At 45.7% G+C, this 22,967-nt stretch overlaps 1 protein-coding gene across 1 annotated transcript in view; it reads right to left on the bottom strand.

Annotated features, from left to right (window-relative positions):
* Window positions 1-1,610: 1,610 nt before the first annotated feature.
* Window positions 1,611-22,967, bottom strand: part of TENT4A (terminal nucleotidyltransferase 4A) — a 606,146-nt gene continuing 584,789 nt past the window's right edge. The window contains exon 13 of the mRNA XM_078687633.1: window positions 1,611-3,821. Coding sequence (XP_078543759.1) covers window positions 3,642-3,821 — 180 coding nt within the window. The 3' untranslated portion in view covers window positions 1,611-3,641. The remainder of the gene's footprint in view (window positions 3,822-22,967) is intronic.

Below are 22,967 nucleotides of genomic sequence, written 5' to 3'. Positions count from 1 at the left end.
CTTATATATGGGTACAATCGTGGCCATTCGCAGATCCAGTGGTAGAATACCCTCCTGGGCTGCATCTTGGAACAATGCGAATAGGTGGAGTGTCAGCAAGTCCGCTCCTTTTTTGAAGAATTCCGCCAGTAGCCCGTTGGGGCCCGGTGACTTCCCCGGCCTCAATCTGGCAATGGCCTCCCTGATTTTGGTGACTGAGATATCCTCCTCTAAGGTCTCCCTATCCTCATCCGCTAGGGTCAATGTGGAGACAGTGGTCAGGTAGTCCTTAATATCTGCCGGCTCACCCAGATCCCTGGCTCTATATAAGTCACCAAAGTATGCAGTGACAGTTTGCACAACATCAGAGTCTCCTCTCAGCAGTTGTCCCTGCTCATCTACCACGCCCTCTATCTACCTGGCATCCTGTTCTTTACGGCTCAGCCACTCCAGGAGCTTTCCGGACTTATCCCCCATGTCGTACAATCTGTGTAGGGTCACTAGTGCCTGCGTTTTTGCCTCCTCTGTTACCAGGCTTTTATAGTGCTGCTGTACATCAACTAGTTGCTGTAGCACCTGTGGGTCTCTGTCAGGCAGGTACTGCCGTTCTAACTCTAAAATTTGGGCTTCCATAGAGGTAAGTTCCACCTGTGATTTCCACTTCTCCCAAGCGATTCGGTTTTGGGTCCTATCTTTGAGTACTGTTTTATATGCCTCCCATACCACCACGCCTGATTGCACCGAATCTACATTTTCAGCGAAGTACACTTTCGTGTCCGCTCGGAGGCCACGCATGAGCTCTGTGTTCTGTATGTCCCAAGCCACCAGTCTTCATCCCCCTCTTCTGGCCCTAGCAGTCCCGCCAACCTTAACCAACAGGGGAGAGTGGTCCGAGATTCCCCGTGCAAGGTATTCAGCTTCAGCATCTGCCCCAAACGCATGCCGCGGGAGGAAAACATAGTCAAGTCTCGAGTGCACCTTATGCGCCCCTGAGTAGAATGAGTAGCCCCTAGTGCTTGGATGCACCCATCGCCAAACGTCCGTCAACCCCAGCGTCTCCATGACCCTAGCCAGTGTAGTCGGGGGGCCGTCCGCCCGGCTCCCCGAGCGATCTAGGGGTGTGGACATTAAGTCATTAAAGTCCCCCCCTACAATGTGTGTAAAGGGGGGGGGGGTTCTTATATGCAGCTTGGTGTGCCACCTCTAGTGCAGAAACAAAGCCAAGTGGAGCGGCACGAAACCACCTAGCGCCGCATGGGAGCACAGATTTGAATTTTTCCCAGATCTAGCCTGGTGCCTGTTGAATACTCTTAAGGTGAGGAATCTGCAGGTAGAAGTGTTCATCAGAACATACATGTACAGGTGTGTGTGCATATATATGAATATACACTCACTTAATGTTTGTGTCACACCCAGCAGAACTATGCTGATGATAAATGAAAATGTGATGCAGCAAAGACTGGCTCCAAGGTGTTCGGTTCTTGGCGAGTAAATGTGGTGAAAATGAAACTTATTTGTAAGGTATCCTAATCCACACTAAGTATTGTCTTACTGATCTGTTTCCAAAGAATATAAAATTGTTGAAGGAAAAGTACAACCAAAATTAAAGACTGCTTCGAGAAAACAACAAGTGGTCTTCAAAGTTTATTAAAAATTAAAGAATAGAAAAACTTTACATAAAAATATGTCTGATTTTAGCCCCACACTGTTGTCCCAAACAAAAAAATACACATGATATTTTATGACCTGTAGCACAAAACCACAGTGGTAGTCGGGCCAATTGATTTGGTTTACCATGACTGACATGGAACATGATGCATGTCCTATAAATCTAGTTCTAAAATGCGCACTAATGTAGACACCAAATAAAGCCTTTGTAGTGTTCTCCCTAATGTACCTTCGTATACTCTATTGCCAATGTGTAAAAATTGGTATAAGATCGGTTTATCTGCACTCCAAAAATGGCCTAACATTTTGAGTATGATAAATCCAGATCAAGTACTGCAGATAAAAAAATGTGCTAAACTACTTTGGAATGTTAACCTTACCTAGCACGCATATAAAAACTGCATTCGAATGCAACCTATAAATGACGGAGCTATTCCTGCATGAGGCATAGTGTAGATATTATAAAGCTTAATCATGCTAGACGCCCATCATTAGTTCATAACAGCTTGTCAGTTAAAACGCCCACTTCAGTACATCATTAGGATGTCATGGTAATATGCATTCAGCTCAACTCTCCACTAATGGACTGCAACCATCCATCTAACCAGCAGTGTGAATTCACTTTAAGACCACACTTATTTTTAAAAACCGAAAGCTAGTTGCAGTACACTCTTTCTAGCTTCTAGGACAACTACGGTACTTTTTAAAAGTAAGGGCTAGATCGGGTGTAATTTATCTCGTTCAAGAAAAGGCAATAAAACAGTGGTTGTCATGGCAAAATACACTTGCATAGTATACCTGTATGCATCTGTACATTAAGTGCCAGCCACGCAGACTGCGCGCAACAGAATGTGCTCTTCTGCAATACATTAAAAGATGCTTCTTATAATGCATACAGCAGCTCAAGTACTATATATATGTATATATTTGCTCTTAACAGAACGAATGCATACTGCTATACAGATTCCACAATGGAATCAACATAATTCCTTTCTTAGCATTCTTTAAACTGGGTCCCTTTCAAAAAGTGTTAGGACCCTATCAGGCAGGTTACTAAAAGTGAAGACTTTCCTGGTTCACAACTTTATAGTGCAAAAACCCTACTTATCACAGCTCCCTTTCTCTCACCTTTATGAAGTTTCATTAAAGCACTTGAAATGCTGGATTAGTTATGTAGATTAAAAGGAATAAGAAAAATTAAAAAGCCACAAATCGAGAATGACAACTGACGGAAGCCAGAATAACATTGCATAAGTAGATGCATACAAGTTAGAATTATTTGGAGCTTAGAAAGCCTCTTAAAACTAACAAAAAGCCCTTACAGTGTGAACCAAGAAACCTCCATTGTAAAACTAAAAAATATCCTTACAATGCTTACAAAATAGTTCAGAAACTTCACCTGCTGATAAACCTGTGAACCCAACTTATACGATGCAACCTTGGAAAGGATCTGTAAACAAAATTACTTCCCTCCGCCCCATGAATATAACTTAGGTGACCGTATGAAATTAAATAAAATGTTATTGCACAAATATTTTCAATATTTACAGAACATAGTACAAAATAAAAATCTGAAACATGAGGGCAGCAAACTCTTGATGAACTCTGGGCTCCATACGTTGCACAAAATAAGCCCAGGGACAGAATGTTCACCTGCTCGTATTAAAGAAAAGATAAAAAGAAATAGGTGCATCTACTGCAAACAAATGGCAGAGCATCATCTCTGCAGCCTGGTTGCAAGAGATGCTTCGGCACAAAATAATCACGGGAAGAAGAAAAACTTCCACATTTAATAAGGCTTCACAGATATGCACAACTATTTCTTTTCAAACGGACCTGACCACCACAGGAAAACATGCAACGTCTCAGCTTCTGCAGAGTTTGGCAATGTCCACGAGGTGAAAAGCCAAATGCTGGTCTGAGACCACCATCCCCACTCAATCCACAAGCGTTGTAGTTTCAGTCAGTAAAATAAAACTAGGAAGACGGAGTCATTATCTGCTGAGACTGATCGGCAAGCTTTCTCGCGTATGCTTTTTCCTTCTCCAGCTGTTGTGGTTATACTGGTAGAACCCCCTGTTGCCAGCGGGTTGCTTCATGCCTCTGTTGATGGGACTAAGGGAGTTGCCTTGGTTGTGATTGTAAACTTTGATGGCATACTTCATCCCGTGTTGCTGAAAGAGGAGGAAAAAACAGACCGTAAGAGTAGTAAGTGAAGTTTCCAACCTCGTTGCAACTAACAAGTGCCAAATTACTTACTATAGGGGTTTGCGATATACAACCAAAATAGCATAACTTCAGAACTTAATCACTCAACCCTCCCCCACTCCCCCCAAAATCCCGATTAACTATATTTACTTTGTTGGGAAAATGTATAGCCATATATACAATATACTTTATTAGCATGGCAGGTCCCACATTGTACAAATGCTGCCAATGAAAACCAGAAAAATACATCCAACTATTACAGTCTGTCCAAGACAGTTAGTTTAAAAGATTTTTGAAGACCATATTTTATGCGCAATAAATTTTTTGGTGCGAAATGCATACTTATTTTGCTGCGATTAATTTCTTAACAGGTAAGCTAGAATGCAATACTTTAAGGGATAACAAAAAAAGTGGGAAAATAGGTGCCAGAGTGTCTTGTAGGGGGGTGATTGGGATAAAGGTGTATTTTGCACAAGTCACGTTACTGGCAAATTCTATATTCCGAGTTGGTGTACAAATGAGTTAACCAGTCTATTTCTGGTCTGTGTAGTTGATTGTTATCTGCTTCGGATTTTTCACCCCAGTGATGCGTTTCCCCTGCGCTTCCTTTATTTATCAAATTGTATTAAAGAATTCCATGGCTTTGAGGACTATAATAACATTATTGGTGTGGGAGCTGCCAGGCTCTAACCATTATAACAAACATAGGCAAAAGCAAAAGTTGTTTTTGGTCTCAAAAAAGCACACACCCACAGTAGTTAGTGGCACTGAACAAAACTACTTTGTGTGCCGATATGCTCCTTGTGAAAGAGCAGAATGCGGTCACTCACAGTGAAGCAAAACAATACATTGAGCGAGACAGTATTTTAATAAACTCAAAAAGTCACGGTCAATGCCAGAACAAATTAGGGACCCAATTATTTAAAGAAAGTCTCAAAAGTGCACCTCCAGTATATGTCCTTGAATTAAGTGCAGCTATACGGCATTCATGAATTCCCAAGAATTTACAGAAGTAGGACAAGAAATAGTACTCCTAGAAAATATTTGTGAGCTGCATTTTAGCATGAGCAAAAGTTGCATATGTAGATTTGCTCATACGAAAATCTGAGTGCTTGCATGTTCACTTTCCCTCGAACCATTTTTTTGCCCAACTCTGGAGGAAGGTTTACGCCTGCCATTGTCAGGAGAAAATTGCCGACATTTCTCAGTATAGGAACAGGTTAGAAAAGAGTTGTTGAAAACCCTTAAAACATGCAAGTAAGTAGGTTTGGGCAGACTCAAACCGGCATTGTAACCCTGGAACTACTGCTTACCACTTCATTTCAGCCCTAGTATGTAGCTCTGCGGAAAGGTGGCAACATTAGGGGATTGCAAGTATTCAAACACTACTATGGTATGAGCCCTGGCTTAATCAGAGAGGCTATATCAGAGTTCTTATATAATGAGATTACTGCCATAATTTATAATTTATCGCCGCAGTACATGGCACCAAAGGGACAAGTGGATTTTGTTACAGGACTAGTAGATTTATGAAGTAACCTGCCCCATGGACAAGTAGATGTTTTATTAAATTCCACACCCCTGTAGATTGTCGCAGTCGCACATCGTGTCGCCAGGAGCTTGAGGGATCGCTCCCTCAAGGCCTTTGGGTGCATGGTGCGGCAATCAGAGCAGACCTTTGGGTCGTTGTCAACCTGGAAGCACCAAAGGCACTTAAGCTGAGAGACTGACATTGAGCAGTGACCAGCACCGCAGGGCTTAAATTCGGACACCTTAGAGGACATTCCTGCCACACCAGGAGGAAAAAACAAAAAAACCAACATGCCACAATATTTTCATACATGAACGTTTAAAAGAGTCACTACTCTGGCTAATTGGGGCATATTGGTGCGTACAGGTCTTACCTGAACCATACCCAATGGAATAAAAGAATTTGGTAAGCTGCATCCGCAAGCCAACAGCATGAAGAGCACCCCAAGTAATCTGTCTTGGTATAAGCCCTAGGTCCCACTACCTGTAGCTTTAACAATTTTTGTAGCCTAAGAAAAATGCAATCATCTACAGCAAGCATTAACTCCCAGAGCCTAGGTGACTATCAATTATCTGCCAACAGGAATCCTATGTTATAATAAACCACACAAAGCAGATGGCCTAGGCCCATTGACTTATGCTTCACAGGACCATCAACTCTTGTAGTGCACCACCCATATGAGCTAGCCTCTCCCTCAGGCCTTTAAACCCAGATAAATGCACTAAATTGGATCATTACAGGCCTAAAACAAAACTAGCGTTTCTGAATGTATATTTATTTGCTGGGGCTTCAGTGAGAATTTCACAAACAGCTTGCTGTATTTGAGAAACATGTTGGCACTCTTTGTCGCAACTCTATCCCACAAGCCAACTAGTTTGGGGCAAGGTCTCCAATCATTTTGGTATGGAGGGATTTAAACACCAAACTGGTTGTCATGCTGGTCAACCTAGATGTTCAATGCAATTCTGTGGTCTGCAGTCCTACATACCCTTTAACTTTGACAATTAATAGTTCAAGGAGAGAAGCTGGCTACTCATCTTTCATGCTTAACGACTTACGTCTCTTAAATGGATCCATGCCCTCAGGCTCACCTGCGCAGTATACGTTTCAATCTGGGGACCGTACAAGCTTGTTAGATTACATATTTGTCAATAGTGAAGCATGGCAGCCAGCTATCTCAAAGTGAAGCAAAGAATCGAGAGCGATAATAGCCCACTGATAGCACAGTTCAGAGTCCCATGAGGGCATCTTCTACCCACACATCAAAAATCAAGAATAGGAGAGAGGAGCCTAGCTCAAGAGCGTAATGGCCGCCTTTTAGCTCGGCTCCGTCGGCCCTCCGGCTAACCTCGAATATCCTGTGATATATCCTGTACTGCGACGATACTTCACTACAGATTTTGGAATTTAAAGACCCACTCTTACTCACCGTCTGGTCCGGAGGCTCCTGCGTGCTGTGGGTCCGCAGCTGTGCCCTCGGTGAGATTGGGGCCTCCGGGCGCTCGAGACCGGGACCTCGCCTGTGGGACCCAACCGGCGGTGCAGAGCTTGCCGGCCCCGGCTGCGAGAGAGAGCCACTGGTGGGAACCGTTGTGTGTATGTCCCGGCGATCCTGAACCGGCCCCGATATCTGGACCGTGCGGCTGGAGGGGGACGAGATGTGTCGGGGGCTGACTGTGTGAAGGGGTCCCTTCGCCTTTGTCCTGTCCGGCGGCCCTGGACCCCGCGCCTGGCTCTCGTCTGTGGGGCCTGCCACTGTTTGGAGGGCCCCCCCCCCATCGAGCGCCTGCCAGTGCTGTGCCGGTGCGGCCGTTGTTGGGAGCCTTCGGAGGTCTGTAAAGTCCTACATTTGGGAACTGTATGGGGGCCCACGGTGGAGTGTGGGGCGGCGAAACTCACAAGATGGCTACCAACAAAGTGGGGGGTGATCCGCTCTGTACCTACGCTCCTTGCTGGCCGGATTGTGCGGAGGCCTGGGCGTGTACTCGAGCGCCCACGCCCAGAGATGTCCTGGACGCCTTGATGTCCTTGTGCGCTGTCTTGGCCCCCGGTCCTCTACCGACCCCATGCGGCCCGCCGCCATTTTGGGTCGCCGCTCTTTCATGCACCCCTGTCGTCCTGATGCCTCCATTGCTTCGCCCCCTTCGGCTGCGCCAGGAGTTGCCGCTGCTGTCCTTCGGCCGCTTGATGGGCCGGTGGCTCTTGAACCTCTGCTTTCTCACCGCCTGGACTTCCAGGACTTCCACACGACGCGGAGATCTGCTCCTTCCCGGACAGCTGGGAATTATGGTGGACCGCTGTTTGCTCCCGCTTCGATGGATTCAAACTTTTGTCCTGGAGGGGTACCCTTGTACTGTCGAACTGCGCACCTGGACTCCGGCTTGCTTTTGCCTGCCCTGTCATTGCTGCTACAATTGACTTGCTTCATTGACTTTTTGTATTCCCTCCGTGCGGTGGCTCTCCCTAACCTACATCACTGCCGTAACTCTGGTCCACATAACGATTATTCTGTGCTGGGTGGTCCGCTCCATATGATCCATTATTGGGTTGGTTTCGTGGTTAGGAAGGGTTGGGGGTAAGTTGCACAACATGATAGTTTGCTGGTTTACCTGCCCGTTGCACCGATGCTTGTATTCCCGACATTGTGAAACGTTAAAATGTTCCCCTCCTCCCCCTCCCTGCGGGTTTCTGCTGTATGTGAAGGTGTAGTACTGATTTGATACTCATTCATTAGTTGGTCGGGGGAGGGTCGTAGCCGACTGTTTGTTCATATCCTCTGGCTCCTCCCTCACAATTTATTTTTGTTTTATATTCCCTCTCCTCCTCTTTTTGTCTCCTTATTCACTTTCTTTACTATATTTCGGGTTTCGGATTAGGGCGACAGGCACGCTGTTTGGAGGGTAGGCCGTAGCCTTCTGCAGGGGTGCGGGGTGGGACGGGTGGGCGGGGTCTTTCAGATGTTTTCTTTTTGGTTCTATGGCCCTTTTCTATCCCTTTATAGCGGTGCCGCTTCTGTCCTCGCTTCTCTGGCATGAGTGGGTTGGGGTCTGTTGGTATGCCACTTTTATCGGTTTCGATGCCCCGTCGCGACTGCCATACCCTTCTTCTCGCCAGCTCTCCACTTTCTTCTGTACTATTAGCCGCGGGAGGCCTGGCCCGGGGTGGCGCCCATCTTGCACGATTGTGTTTCTCCCCTTATATTTCTTTTTCTTTGTTCTTCCCTTTTCCTTTCCCCTGTTCTTGCCCTTCTTGGTTTCCTCCCCTTTGTTTCCCCCTTGTTTTTCCCCCTTTCCCTCCCCCTCTCCCCTTCCCCCCCCCCCCCTTTTTTCCCAGGCTCGTATGGAGAGAAATAGGTTCCGTTCGTACAGTCTATCCGCTCCCCTTGCCTTTGTTAGCGTGTTATTGGGTGGGGGGCATAAGATGCTGGTAGTACTTGTATGCTTATCCATTATATTTTGCGTTTATTTTGTGCTACGATTGACTCGTGTCTTTACATCCTCCTCCCCCCCCCCCTCTTCCCGTTTTGGCATGGGTGTATTCCAGTATATTGGTTTTTCCCGTATCTGAGTCTGCCATGAGCCTTGTCCCCTTATTATAAAATGGACCTCATTGATCCTGATATTGGGCCGTTAATGTCGATTATCCCATTCTTAGCATTGTTTAAATATGTTTGCCTGCCTGCCAGCTGGCCTTGTGCCGATTATTTTGATTTTTGATCGTCTTTGACTTGTGGCCGGCCGGATTGGTTTTAGGCCCACGCATGTTTATCCTATTGATGCAAATAAAGGTCTTCAAAAAAAAAAAAAAAAAAAAAATCAAGAATAGGAACACAGCAGTTAAACAGGAAGTCTATAGCCTGGCGGCAGATCAACAAGGATAGCGCTCGCCACGAACCAGTCTTTCATTGCTGGCAACTTAAGACCAAAGACTACCTGGCAAAAAGAGAACCCCCATGATCCAGAGGCAATTTCAACGTCTGAAATCCTATTTAAACTACCTCTGTGGATAAGCATGCTGCAATATGTTTAAGCACACAAACATACCAACAGTAGCAACCATATGCTTATTGAATGTTTTTACTGGCTGCACTTCATATCAAACCAAGCTCTATCCATCACATTAAAACAAAGCACAGCACTCCAGACAGCAAAATGGCTAAAAACACTAGGAGAGTAGTATGAGCCTCTTATGAAATTCAAAAAGCCATATGCACGTAAAAGCTCAGCAGGCACTTACAGAAGCACGGAGAAGAACAAGTTACTTACCTTCGGTAACGCTTTTTCTGGTGGATACAGTATCTGCCTGTGGATTCCTCACCTTGTGAATATCCCCCTGCGTCAGCAACGTTCGGAAAATTCTTTTGTAGCACGCCGGCGTGGACAACATCACAGGAGCACGGCATCGCACGCGACTCCGACTGACGTCACTGACTCCTTATCAGGCCTACGTCGGCGTGATGACATCAGTTCCGCCCTTTTTTCCGTGTCTTCGAGGCACCCGGACGGACCAATGATAGTAGACATATACAAATACAATGTACCCAGTACATAATTTCCAAAAATACACACATTGTGTGAAGATAATGCATGAAAAATACCATATATAACCTACATATATATAAATAACCACATCAATGCATCTAAACATTGTCATAAACTCAGATATTGCAGAGTGGACAACGGGGAGGCGGGTGGGCATGTGAGGAATCCACAGGCAGATACCGTATCCACCAGAAAAAGCGTTACCGAAGGTAAGTAACTTGTTCTTCTGATGGATACATCTGCCAGTGGATTCCTCACCTTGTGAATAGATTCCCACAGCAGTCCCCACTCCCGGAGGAGGATGTCCACTCTTCTATACCAGAAAATCTTGAAGGACAGAGCGTGCAAAATGGCCATCCCTCCTCACCTCGCTATCCAAGCAGTAATGCTTTGCAAAAGTGTGGAGGGAGGCCCATGTCGCTGCTCTACAAATGTTCTCTACAGGTACACTTCTAGACAAAGCAGATGTTGATGACTTTGCTCTAGTAGAATGAGCCTTTATTCCCTCTGGAGGTTCCTTACCAGCCAGGGCGCAGCAGATTTTGAGCATAGTATGGCCCATCTTGAGTGTGCGCTGGTGCACAGCTCTTCCTTTTTTGCAGCCAGCAAATCCAACAAAAAGCTGGTCATCCACTCGATCGTCTTTGGTCCTATCAAGATAAAAGCTCACCGCCCTTCTGGGGTCCAGACGGTGAAGTTGCTCCTCCTCCTTGGAAGGGTGAGGGGGAGGATAGAAGGTAGGAAGAGTAATGGACTGTCCTAGATGGAAGGGAGTTACCACCTTAGGCAGAAAAGTAGCCCTGGTCCTAAGAACCATTCGTTCAGCATGAATGGTGAAGAACGGGGGCTTCGAACTAAGAGCTTGAAGCTCACTTACCCTCCTTGCCGAGGTAATTGCGACAAGAAAAACAGTCTTAAAAGACAAAAGTCTCAAAGGACACCTGTGAAGAGGTTCAAACGGAGAACCCATCAAATATGTAAGAACCAAATTCAAATCCCATGGAGGTACAATAAAGGGAGTAGGAGGAAACTTATTTGTTAAACCCTTTAAAAATCTCAATACAACAGGAGATTTAAACAAAGATGGTTGATCTGGTAAACAGATAAAAGCCGATAAAGCGGATAGATATCCCTTTACCGTAGCCACAGCAAAACCTTGCTGCGCCAATGAAAGAGCAAATTGAAGTATTCCTGACAAACGAGCTCTTAAAGGATCAACAGAATTCTCCCCACACCAGGATACAAATGTAGACCACCTATAAGAATAGATGGACTTGGTGGAGTCATCCTAGCCGATAGAATGACATCCACCACATCAGGTGGGAGAGAAAAGGAATTCAGGTTGCCCCGTTCAATCTCCAGGCATGAAGGTGTAAGGTCTGGAGGTGGGGGTGTAGAACCTGCCCTTGCGACTGCGAGAGGAGGTCTGCCCTGAGAGGGAGACAAAGTGGAGGGTACGAGGAGAGGTGGAGAAGATCTGAGTACCACACCCTTCTTGGGCAATCCGGGGCGACCAATATAACTTGGGCCCGGTCTTGGCGAATCTTCCTCAGAACCCGAGGAATCAAGCTTGTAAGGAGGAAACGCGTAAAGGAGTTGTGAGTCCCAACTCAACTGAAACACGTCCCCCAAGGCACCCAGCATCGGAAACTGGAGGCTGCAGAATGACGGGCAGGGAGCATTCTCGCGAGTGGCGAACAGGTCCACCTGAGGAGTCCCCCATGTCCGAAAGACATGACGAACTACCTCTGGATGAAGCCTCCTCTCGTGGTCGGCTGAGAACTGCCGACTGAGATGGTCTGCACGCACGTTCAGTACTCCGGCCAGATGATTTGACACCAGACAAATCTGATGTACCTGAACCCAGGACCAGAGATGCAGAGCCTCTCTGCAGAGACACTGCGACCCCACCCCTCCCTGTTTGTTGATATACCACATTGCGGTGGTGTTGTCCGTCAGGACCTGAACCGACCGACCGCGAAGGGCGGAAGGCCTTGAGTGCCAGACGTATCGCCCGCAATTCCAGAAGGTTGATGTGAAGCAACCTTTCCTCTGGAGACCAAAGACCCTTGATCTCCAGATCCCCCAGATGAGCACCCCACCCTAGAGTGGATGCATCCGTTATCACTGTGGCCACCGAGGGAGGAGTTTGAAAAGGCTTTCCTTGAGACAGATTGCCATCCACTCCCTACCAAGACAGATCCGCCGCATCTTCTTTGTAGATCCTCACTGACTCCCAGAGATCCCCTTGGTGTTGATACCACTGCCTGCGGAGGCACCACTGGAGTGCCCTCATGTGCCAGCGTGCATGGTTGACCAACAGAATGCAAGAAGCCATCAGACCGAGCAGATGAAGGACCTTCAGGACTGGAACAACCGCTCCATTGTAAAATAAAGGAATAATTTCCTGTATGTCGTGAATCCTTTGAGGAGGGAATGTACGACATACAGTTGTGTCCAGTACCGCACCTATGAACAAGTTGCGCTGGGAGGGCACCAGGTGAGATTTGGGTACATTTATCGAAAAACCCAACCTGTACAACAACTGAGTTGTCTCTTGCAGATGATGGAGCACTATCTCTGGAGATTCTGCTTTGATTAGCCAATCGTCCAGATGAGGGAAAACTGGAATCCCTGACCTTCTGAGATGTGCAGCCACCACAGCCACCACCTTGGTGAAGACTCGAGGCGCAGTAGTAAGACCAAACGGTAGAACCGCAAACTGGTAGTGTTGCGATCCCACCGTGAAGCGGAGATACTTTCTGTGTGACTTCGGAATGGGTATATGGAAATAAGCATCCTGCAAGTCGATCGAAACCATCCCGTCTTCTTCCAGCAGCGCTTGAAGAACCTGCGCAAGGGTGAGCATCTTGAACTTCTCCTGCTTCAGGTAAAGGTTCAAGATCCTGAGATCTAGGATTGGACGAAGTCTGCCATCCATTTTGGTGATCAGGAAATACCGGGAGTAGCATCCCTGACCCACTTCCTGCTCCGGAACCACCTCTATCGCACCCTTTTTGAACAATGTCTGTACCTCTTCCTGTAGGAGCAACAGGTGGTCCTCCGAGCAAAAACCTTGTCAAGGAGGGTAATTTGGGGGAAACCCCCGAAAGGGAAGAGCATACCCATTCTCTACGATATTGAGAACCCAAAGATCTGATGTAACCGATTCCCAATCCCGTAGAAAATAAGTAAGCCGACCCCCCCACAGGACCCGCATGATTCGGAATGGTGGATCTAGGGCTGCTTTGCTGTTGTAGGTGGGGGGTGGGTAGAAGAGGAGCAAGTGGAGGAGGAGGAGGCTTAATGTCCACGAGAACAACCCCTTTGTCTGCCTCTGTAGTACCTGTAAAAGGATTTTGCTGCTGCTGTTGCTGCTGGGTCTGCTTATAGGTACGAAAATTAGACCTTCCAAAACCCTTGTATCTTTTGGCAACAGAGCCTCTAGTTTGCAAACCCAAAGATCTTGACGTTGCTCTGCTATCCTTAAACCTTTCCAAGGCAGCATCAGCTTTCTTTCCGAAAAGGCCTGTGCCATCAAAAGGCAAATCCATCAGAGCAGCCTGAACATCCGCAGAAAACTCAGAAGTCTTTAGCCAAGCAGCCCTTCTGGTGGCGATCGAAGACTCCCATGATCGTAGCCACTGAATCTGCTGTGTCCATACCACTTTGTATGACCTGCCGAGCTGCGGCCTGCGTGTCAGATACCACTTCATTAAAGTTCTTTCTATCCTCCTCAGGAAGCTTAGGAGATGGCTCTTGCACTAATCCATCAAAGCATGGATATATCTGCCCAGCAAACAAGTAGCATTTGTCGACTTAAGGGCCATACTGCCTGACGAAAACACTTTTTTTGCATTCTGATCCTGCTTCTTAAGAGTCTTTATCTCCAGGAACCTGGGGAAAAGCACCTGCAGATCTTTTCGAGCAAGCAGCTTGAACCACCAAACTCTCTGGCAAAGGATGAGAGGCTAAGAATTCAGGATCTCCAGGCGCAACTCTGTAGCGCCTTGCCACTGACTTTGAAACTGCAGGAGCAGTAAGAGGTTTACTCCATACCTCCAATATGGGATCAGTAAGAGCCTCAGTAAACAGAAGAAGTGGCTCAACCACAGAAAATGGAGAATGGAGAACTTCAGTAAGAATGTTCGATTTGTACACCACAGATGGCAAAGTCAAATTTAAGAGTTCTGCAGCCTTCTTAATTACCACATGGTAAGGCGCCACATCCTTAGAAGGAGCATCAGATACCGTGGGCAATACCCATTCTGGTGAAAATTCTAGACCACTTGCATCATGCAACTCTTCAAAATAATCCTCCCGATCCTGAAGCTCGCCCTCTTCAATTTCAGCTTCTCCATAATTTCTCTCCTCCAAAAGGCGCTGCTGCGCTCTACGCCTCGACCACTCCATTCGAACCGACGTTGTTGGATCCGGTAACGACTCCGATGGAGCCATAGCTGGCGTCGAATGAGGAGCTGGAGACGGAGCCGCCTTCGAATGTGAAGCTGGAACCAGCGTCGAACCTCGATTTGAATCTCGAGGTCGCTCCGGAGCCGGTGAAGCCGTGCACGGAGTCGATGACCTCGGAGGCGCCGATAGAAGCCATGGTGGAGTCGGCGTCAGCATAAACAGCAGGAAAGGAGCCGGATATAAGCCTGCGGCACACCCAGATTATAAGCTAATGGACCCATTGGACCAGCCAGCGCACCAGTGGGGTACATTTCCCTCGCATATACGCCATACATGGCGTTCAGAAAATGCGAAGGGTCCTGATGAGGACCAGAAAATTGAGGGTACGAACCCACCGGCTGCTCCTGAGGAGGCTGCACCGGATTGGACTCCTCATGTACTTTTTGTTATTCGGGATGATGTACCGGAGTCATCGAACCCTGAGGAACTTCTACTTCATGCTCCGAAGACCGATATGGATCCGGAGACGGATTTGATGCCGGAGTAGGCTCATGAGATTGTAAAGGCGTGGCCTCACCTTCAGGATTACGAACTGGGGAGGGAGATATCATGCCCTTACGATGTTTTCGTGAAGTTGACTTCTTTTTCGAGTCAGACTCCGTGCTGGAATGATGTCTCGAACTGTGCTTCTTTCTCTTATGCTTCTTTTTCGATGAACCAGAAGCATGACCCGAAGCAGACTTCGAAGCAGACCTTGACTTCGACCTCGAGCGTCTCGATCTTGACCTCGAAGCTCTCTCGGTATCCTTACCCTTCAATTTGGCAACAAGCAGTTTTGCCTCTCGTTCCCGAAGAGCCTTTGGGTTCATTTTAAAACAGGATCGACAACCTTTGACGTCGTGATCCAAACCCAGACACCATAAACAGTCACCATGAGGATCGGTCATGGACATCATCCTTCCACACGTATTGCATGGTTTAAATCCAGTCTTCCTCGATGACATCTCGACAGAAGACAGCAACACCAAACAGTTACAGAAATCAGAAATCCACAAAAGTAACAAAGTTACTATCCGTACAACAGAAGATCCCAAGAAACCGTTAGGGTCGACGACGCGGAAAAAGGGAACTGATGTCATCACGCCGACGTAGGCCTAATAAGGAGTCAGTGACGTCAGTCGGAGTCGCGCGCGATGCCGTACTCCTGTGACGTCGTCCACGCCGGCGTGCTACAAAAGAATTTTCCGAACGTTGCTGACGCAGGGGGATATTCACAAGGTGAGGAATCCACTGGCAGATGTATCCATCAGAAGCAAGAATACAAAGCGCTTCTGGGAATTATTCAGATTGGGACCTGAAGGTACGGCAAACATTCTGGAAACCAACATCTCGCCTGTCTCTTGGTTTAACTACATTTCATCTTTGTACAGTGCTGCTGGCCACAGAAATGCCATGTGGTTATATTTAGGCACGAACAGATACATAACTATTTTACAGGCTCAGGTTTGAAGTCATCATTTCTTAAAGGACGACATTTGACATTCATTTGCGTGCGTGCCTGTGCACTATAATATTCTCTGAATGGCTTAGCTTATCGATTGCCTTGCAAATTTAGTGCACAAAGTACTGTTTGCGAATGTCAGCCTGGCGACGGGGCTATCATGAAAGAATCATTAGTAGCCAGATAGGGCTTCTACGGGATTACATGAGTGAAGTTCATTAAATAAACATCACTGTTTTTTAGACACCGGAGCATTTAGCAGACATTGCGGAGGTCGCCCCATGCCCAAATTCCAGCCCAGCTGATTCCGGTTTACCTTCTGCGAAGGACGATGCCCAGCTCTCCACACCAATATGGGCTCCCTAATGACACCAACAGGTAACGGAGTTAGATCACCCTACAGGGATTCTGGCAGAGTCACACACCCTAGACATACTAGGGTAGGAAGCACTAGGTAGGAGAACCAAATAGAATAGTACTCAGAGGAGCATATAGTCTATGTAACAGCACAATGGTTGAATTTTTCTTTACGATTCATGTAATACGGATTACATGGTTTTGTTTCCTTCCATTAATTGCAGCACACTTATTTTACACAATATTGCTTCAGTAAATATTGACATGTCATGTTGCTTATTTCTTGTAGATCTATGTGTATGCATGAGTTACCAAAAAAAAGGGTTCTAGATCAGTTTCCACGATTACCTGGGGAGTCAGGGCTGTCATGTTCTGAGGTTGCACATTCCACCTGTTACCTTGCCAGGTTATGGTTACAGATGGTGCACTGTGAACTAGCAGGACTAAGGCCAACTTATCCTGATGGTGTGCCTAGAATCAGTCTTGCACAATTTTAACGTTTGTTGTCCAGCAAACTAACAGTTTTACTGAGAAAGTACGAAACGTACGACAGAACATCTGCTACGAGTGCACTGGGTGAAGAATATTGGGAGGAGCCCCTAAGGCCCGCTTCGGATTGTGCCAACTGGAAAGGTCCCACCTCGTTTTGAATTCACCATAGGTGAGGTTTATGTGGCAATTCTTAGAAGCAAAACAATGCCGACGGCCCAACAGGGTACCAGCTCACCTATTTCGATCAGACCTCACAGCTTGGGTACCCATTTTAGTATCCATCTACACCCCCATCTGGCACCAGGAGATAGTACCGGCTCATAGAAAACATCCATAATTGTTCCACTCTATAAGAAAGGCCCTCAGAAGAACCCGCCAATCACCAACCAATTTATTTGATGTACTTGATGCAGTAGGGAAGATCTATAGTAGACTTACACACCAGTCAAGATAATTGGATGTGTGACAATTGGATCAATGCCTCACAGGCAGGTTTTAGAAGAGGCCAGGCTGCTAAAGATTAAGCCATAAGGCTATAGATTAAGCCATGAGGCTATTCAACATCAGCCTGAAATACAACTGCATTGAAAAGTCAAGATTGTGCATGACATTTGTCAATCTTAAAATGGCCTTTGACACTGTTGACCCTGGGTTGCTCTAGCACACTTAGGCTGCAGTGAAAAACTGGCATCAGTTATGGCATGAGAGGAGAACTAATTTATATTTTATTTTTGGTATTTGTACAGCGCACTGCAACCCTGCGGGCATCCTGGCGCTGAGACATAGTGAAGAACCAGAAAAGAAACTGCTAACTATAAAAGAGGCAAGCTACAGAGAAGAATCATATCACTGAGTAGAATCAAGATTTTCAAACTTTAGGGAAGAGCCAGGTCTTAACTCTCTTGCGGAACAACGTCAGGTTCTGTATACTCCGGATTTCCAGAGGGAGACTATTCCAGAGGCAGGCTGCTGCCACGCTAAAAGCTCTTCCCCCCCAGGGTTACTTTCTTTATCCTGGGAATCCTGGCAAGGCTATCAGAAGAAGAACAGAGGGAATGTGTAGGTTCGTACCAATGGAACCTATCTTCAAGCAGCTTGGGCCGTTGTCCATCAAGTGCTTTGAACACTATACACAGGGATTTGAACAAAATCCTTTGGGCTACTGGGAGCCAGTGCAGCTCCACCAGTGCTGGTGTTGTCGAGGAGCAGCGTGTTCGAGTCAGAGCTAGCTTAGCAGATGCCGCCTGGATGCTCTGGAGTCTAGCGATCAGGTATCCCGGAGATTCCAGAAGCAAAGCATTACAATACTCCAGGCGGCTCAGTATAATACTCTTGACTACCGTGGTTCACGCATGTACTGGCAACAGTGGCAACACTTTCCGAAGTACTCTGAAGAGAGTGTAACAACCTCCCACCAATTTGTTGACATGGGACTCAAGGTTGAGTTTCTCATTGAAGCTAACCCCCAGATTGCGTACAGGGCTCAGTTGTCATCTGGGGAAACAACCATCACAACGCAACTTTTACAACGCAAGATCCATTACAACGCATGCTATTAAAACGCAGATGCTATTACAACGCATGCCATTACAACGTAAGTATGGGTAAGTATTTAATTTAAATATTACTATAATTTTAATATAATTTTCTTTAATTTAATTACTATAATTATTTTTAATTTTAATTTAATTATATTTTAAATATAAATAATTAAATTAATTTTAAATTGTAATTAAATGTAATATTAATTTTTATTTCATTTACTTAAAATTATAATATTCTAATTAAATTAAATATGTTTTAAATTTTAATTTACATAAATACATTTTAAAAATTGTATTAAATTTAAATTAAATTTAATTTATTTTAATTAAACCCCCTGGAGTTAGAATAGTAATTTTAACCCCTACACTATCCAACACTTACCCTACTATTACACCCCCCTGGAGTTAGAATAGTAATTTTAACCCCTACACTATCCAACACTTGCCCTACTATTACACCCCCCCTGGAGTTAGAATAGTATTTTTAACCCCTACACTATCCAACACTTACCCTAGTATTATACCCCCCTGGAGTTAGAATAGTAATTTTAACCCCTACACTATCCAAAACTAACCCTACTATTACATCCCCCTGGAGTTAGAATAGTAATTTTAACCCATTCACTATCCAACACTTACCCTAGTATTACACCCCCCCTGTAGTTAGAATAGTAATTTTAACTCTTTTGCCAACTTTCGTCAGTGTCTAAATAACATCTGCAACTGGATGACCACCAACCACCTCAGGCTTAATACTGATAAAACGGAGGTAATGTTTTTTAATCAGAAAACGACTATTCCCTCCAGCCTGTGGTGGCCAATGGTCCTTGACCCCCCCCCGATACCAGCTATCACAGTTCGCAATCTGGGTTTCCAGTTTGACAATACCCTCTCCTGTGCCCCTCACATTAACAAAACTACCTCTGCTTGTTTTGCGAAATTGGGTATGATTAAAAAGATTCTGCCATACCTCCCATTGAATGCTCGTAGAACTGTGGTTCAGTCATTAATTACGTCTCACTTAGACTATGCCAACAGTCTCTACGCAGGTGCCCCTTTGTACCAGATTGAACGTCTACAAATCGTGCAGAATGCCGCGGCTAGATTGATTGGTAATATTCCTTATCGACAATCCGTAGCATCCTATCGTAAACAACTGCATTGGCTCCCTATCACAAAACGTATCCACTTTAAGATACTGATACTTGCTTTTCGAGCCTTTAACAACCTCGGCCCAGGCTATCTGAAAAAACGGCTTGTTCTTTCACATTCTGTGAGATCATTACGATCTAATAGTCTACGTCTCCTGGTTGTCCCACGCTTCCGCCTATCTAGAGTAGGCGGTAGAGCATTTGGAGTAGCAGCAGCCAGACTGTGGAACAATCTCCCCTTGGAGCTAAGATTTGTTTCCACCGAATCCATCTTCCGCCGCAAACTAAAGACTTGGTTGTTCTCTTGTTTTTTTGTTCTTTTTCCTTTTTCTCTGGGCTCATTAGTTGTTAGCGCCGGGACACCCCCTCGGGGGTAGCCGTGCGCTCTATAAAATCCAAAAATAAATAAATAAATAAACCCCTACACTATCCAACATTTACCCTACTATTACACCCCCCTGGAGTTAGAATACTAATTTTAACCCCTACACTATCCAAAACGTAACCTACTTTTACACCCCCCCAGGAGTTAGAATAGTAAATTAAAAATATATTAATTAAAATTAAAAAAATAATTTAAATAAATAATTTTTGTAATTATATTAAAATTTATTATTAATACAATTAAATACTTGCCTATACTTACGTTGTAATGGTATGCGTTGTAATAGCATCTGCGTTGTAATAGCATGCGTTGTAATGGATTCTGCGTTGTAAAAGTTGCATTGTGATGGTATGCCTTGTAACGTCATACATTCGCCATCTGAGGTTATTGGCCAGAAATCAGCTGGCAATCCTCGGGAGATCTCCCCCGCCTTACATTGTAAGATCTCAGTTTTCTCCCTATTGAACTGAAGCGAGTTCTCTTTCAGCCATTTCGCCATTTCCTGCATACAGGCATGAAAGCTGCCCAATGAGTCCGCCTGGTCACCATCCAGGGACACCATAAGCTGGGTATCAGCATAGTTAATCACGCTGATGTGTGTTTTAATAATCCCCAGCAAAGGGCGCATATATGCATTAAACTGAATGTGATTGATTGAGGACCCCTGCGGTACCCTGTGTAAATTATTTTACAAATTCCCATTGATACGGAGGGAGCGCTACTGCTTGCCATCTATCAGATAGATAGGAGCGCATACAACTCAGTGCTAAACCCCCCACCCCTAGGGTTTCCAGCCTTGAGAGAAGAATATCATGGATGACCGTATCGAATGCGGCGGACTAACTGCCAGAGTTGATATCAATTTTGGGTTCAGGGTGTGCTGTGTTCTAGCCCTAGATTTATTATGTTCACCAATGACATTGACAGCTATTTGCAGGCCCGAAACAACAATGTGCCAGTCTGTGCGGGGCAAAAAAATGGCAATCTTGCTTTTTGTGGATGATGCTGTGCTTTTGTCTTGCACTGAGATGGCCATGCAAAAACTGCTTAAGGCATCTGGGGGTTACTGAAAAAATATAGAAGCTGCAGATCAACACCTCAAAAACAAAATACACGATCCTAAAGTACAGTACTAAGACTAGGAGTGCTTTTAAAATGTAAGTAATTTCTCTAAAATTGGTGGATCTTTACAATTACCTTGAAGTGAGGTTCAACTCTAAGCACTCTGGATTGGTCCACTTACTAAAGAGGGAGGCCATTTGCTAAAAGCCTGGGCCGAGGATTAACAGGCCAGCTCTTAAAGCATATCGAGCAAAAGCCATTGCAGCAAGGACCTATAAGGAAGAGTTGTGGGGTTGTGGGACTATGATAAGCACATGGGTTTGTATGGGCAGAGAATCTGTTTCTACACCAACCTCTCTTGCTTGACCCAGAGACCCCAATGGATGCACTGAGGCTTGACTAGGGCCTCAATTCAGTTGAGAAGCATGTAGCACTGTACCCCCTCCAATACAGGATAAGAATATGGACAAAACCAGTGTTACTGAATTATCTGGATACAATGCTGGAAGTCTTATCGCAGGCCAAGCTAGAAAAACTACCTTGGCACAGTCGTTTGGCCATCACACTGAAAACCATCGGCTGCCCAGAATGTTGGTTCAAACCAGAAAGCATGGCCGCAGAAAGTTGTTAAAGGAGAAGCTTTGGCTTTACAATCTGAACCATTTGAAAAAAAGGAAAATGTTAGACCATCTCCAGATCCTCAACGCATTCCTATATTTGAACAATTCCTGGACATGCTGTATCCAGACCCGAAATGCTTCTTATACATCAGATTTAGGTTAGGCACACTGCCAGTGAAACTATGCTAGTACATTGAAAAAAGTGACAGTAGCCTACCAACTTTTAGTTCAAGTTTTGTATGGGTTGTTTTTCCCCGGGTGAAACAAATGTACCTACTGTAATAAGCACAGTCCTTGATATTGTGATCAGAACCCAAAGGCTACAAGTAGGGATCGACACTGCTGGCTTACGTCAGAGCGTGTCACGCGCGGACCTAAGCCAGCCGCGTCGACACCTTGATTTATTCCCCTGCGATTCATCCCACTGGAAACCTACGTTGGATTTAGTCTAACTCACGTCCAAGATCCCGCCCAAATTGCACAGCCACCCGGTCAGTTCCGCCCTTGTGGCATCAATCCACCCGCAGCTTTCTTCCGGAACGTTTTTCCTAATTGATTTCCCTGCGAATACTTACTCCGGAGATTTATTTTCCTGGCACAGGTCGGATTACCAATTCCACATGCTCTCACTTAAATGTCCTGAGTAGCTTAATTTGAATAGATCGAAATGCCGTCGACCTAATCAAAGCTCCTTGATTGTAACTAACTAATTGGGAGTCTTCGAATTTTTTCAATGCAATATAAAGTTTTATTGTCACTAAGCACTCTCACTTCACGCACTGTCGCACAAGTTACTACTTGTGTAACAATCTATCTGTAAGAGACATTAGTTCGTGATAGATTCCTTACCTTAGAATATCCCCAGGCGTCAGACTGGATCCGGAATTTTTTTGCGTAGCAGTACCCATGCGCGTCGGTAGGCGTCGTCCCCTGCTCCGCGTCCGTCGTCGGCGTCGTGATGACGTTTTCGGAGTACTTAGACGCCGCCTCCGCGTGCTGAAGTCAGTTCTTATACACAGCTTTTCCGCGCCAGAAACGCAGAGCCATGATAGAACCAACACTAGTGCCATGAAACTAGGGCCCTGAAAGGGGATGACCTTAACCCTAGATATCGGTCTGCAGAACGGGGAGGATGGGTCGGTCGGTAAGTAATCTCTCACTATCTAATGTCTCTTACAGATATATCGTTACACAAGTAGTAACTTGTGCATCTAAAAGAGACACGTTAGTGATAGATTCCTTACCTTAGAATAGATACCCCAGCAATACCAACCCCGGTGGTGGGTCTGCGAACCAATAATCACACCAGAAAGTCCTGGAGGACGGAACGGCCAAAGAAGCCATCCCTCCGGACTTGGCTGTCCAGGCAGTAGTGTCTCGCAAACGTGTGCAGCGAGGACCACGTAGCTGCCTGACAAATGTCCTGCAAGGGGACTCCCCGGCCCAGGGCAGTAGTAGTCGCCGTGGCCCTAGTGGAATGGGCCCTCAGCCCAACAGGAGGTTCCTTTTTAGCCA

This window comes from Lissotriton helveticus, chromosome 4_1, assembly GCF_964261635.1.
Source record: "Lissotriton helveticus chromosome 4_1, aLisHel1.1, whole genome shotgun sequence".
NCBI classification, from domain to species: domain Eukaryota; kingdom Metazoa; phylum Chordata; class Amphibia; order Caudata; family Salamandridae; genus Lissotriton; species Lissotriton helveticus.
This window is presented reverse-complemented; position numbering and strand designations above follow the sequence as displayed.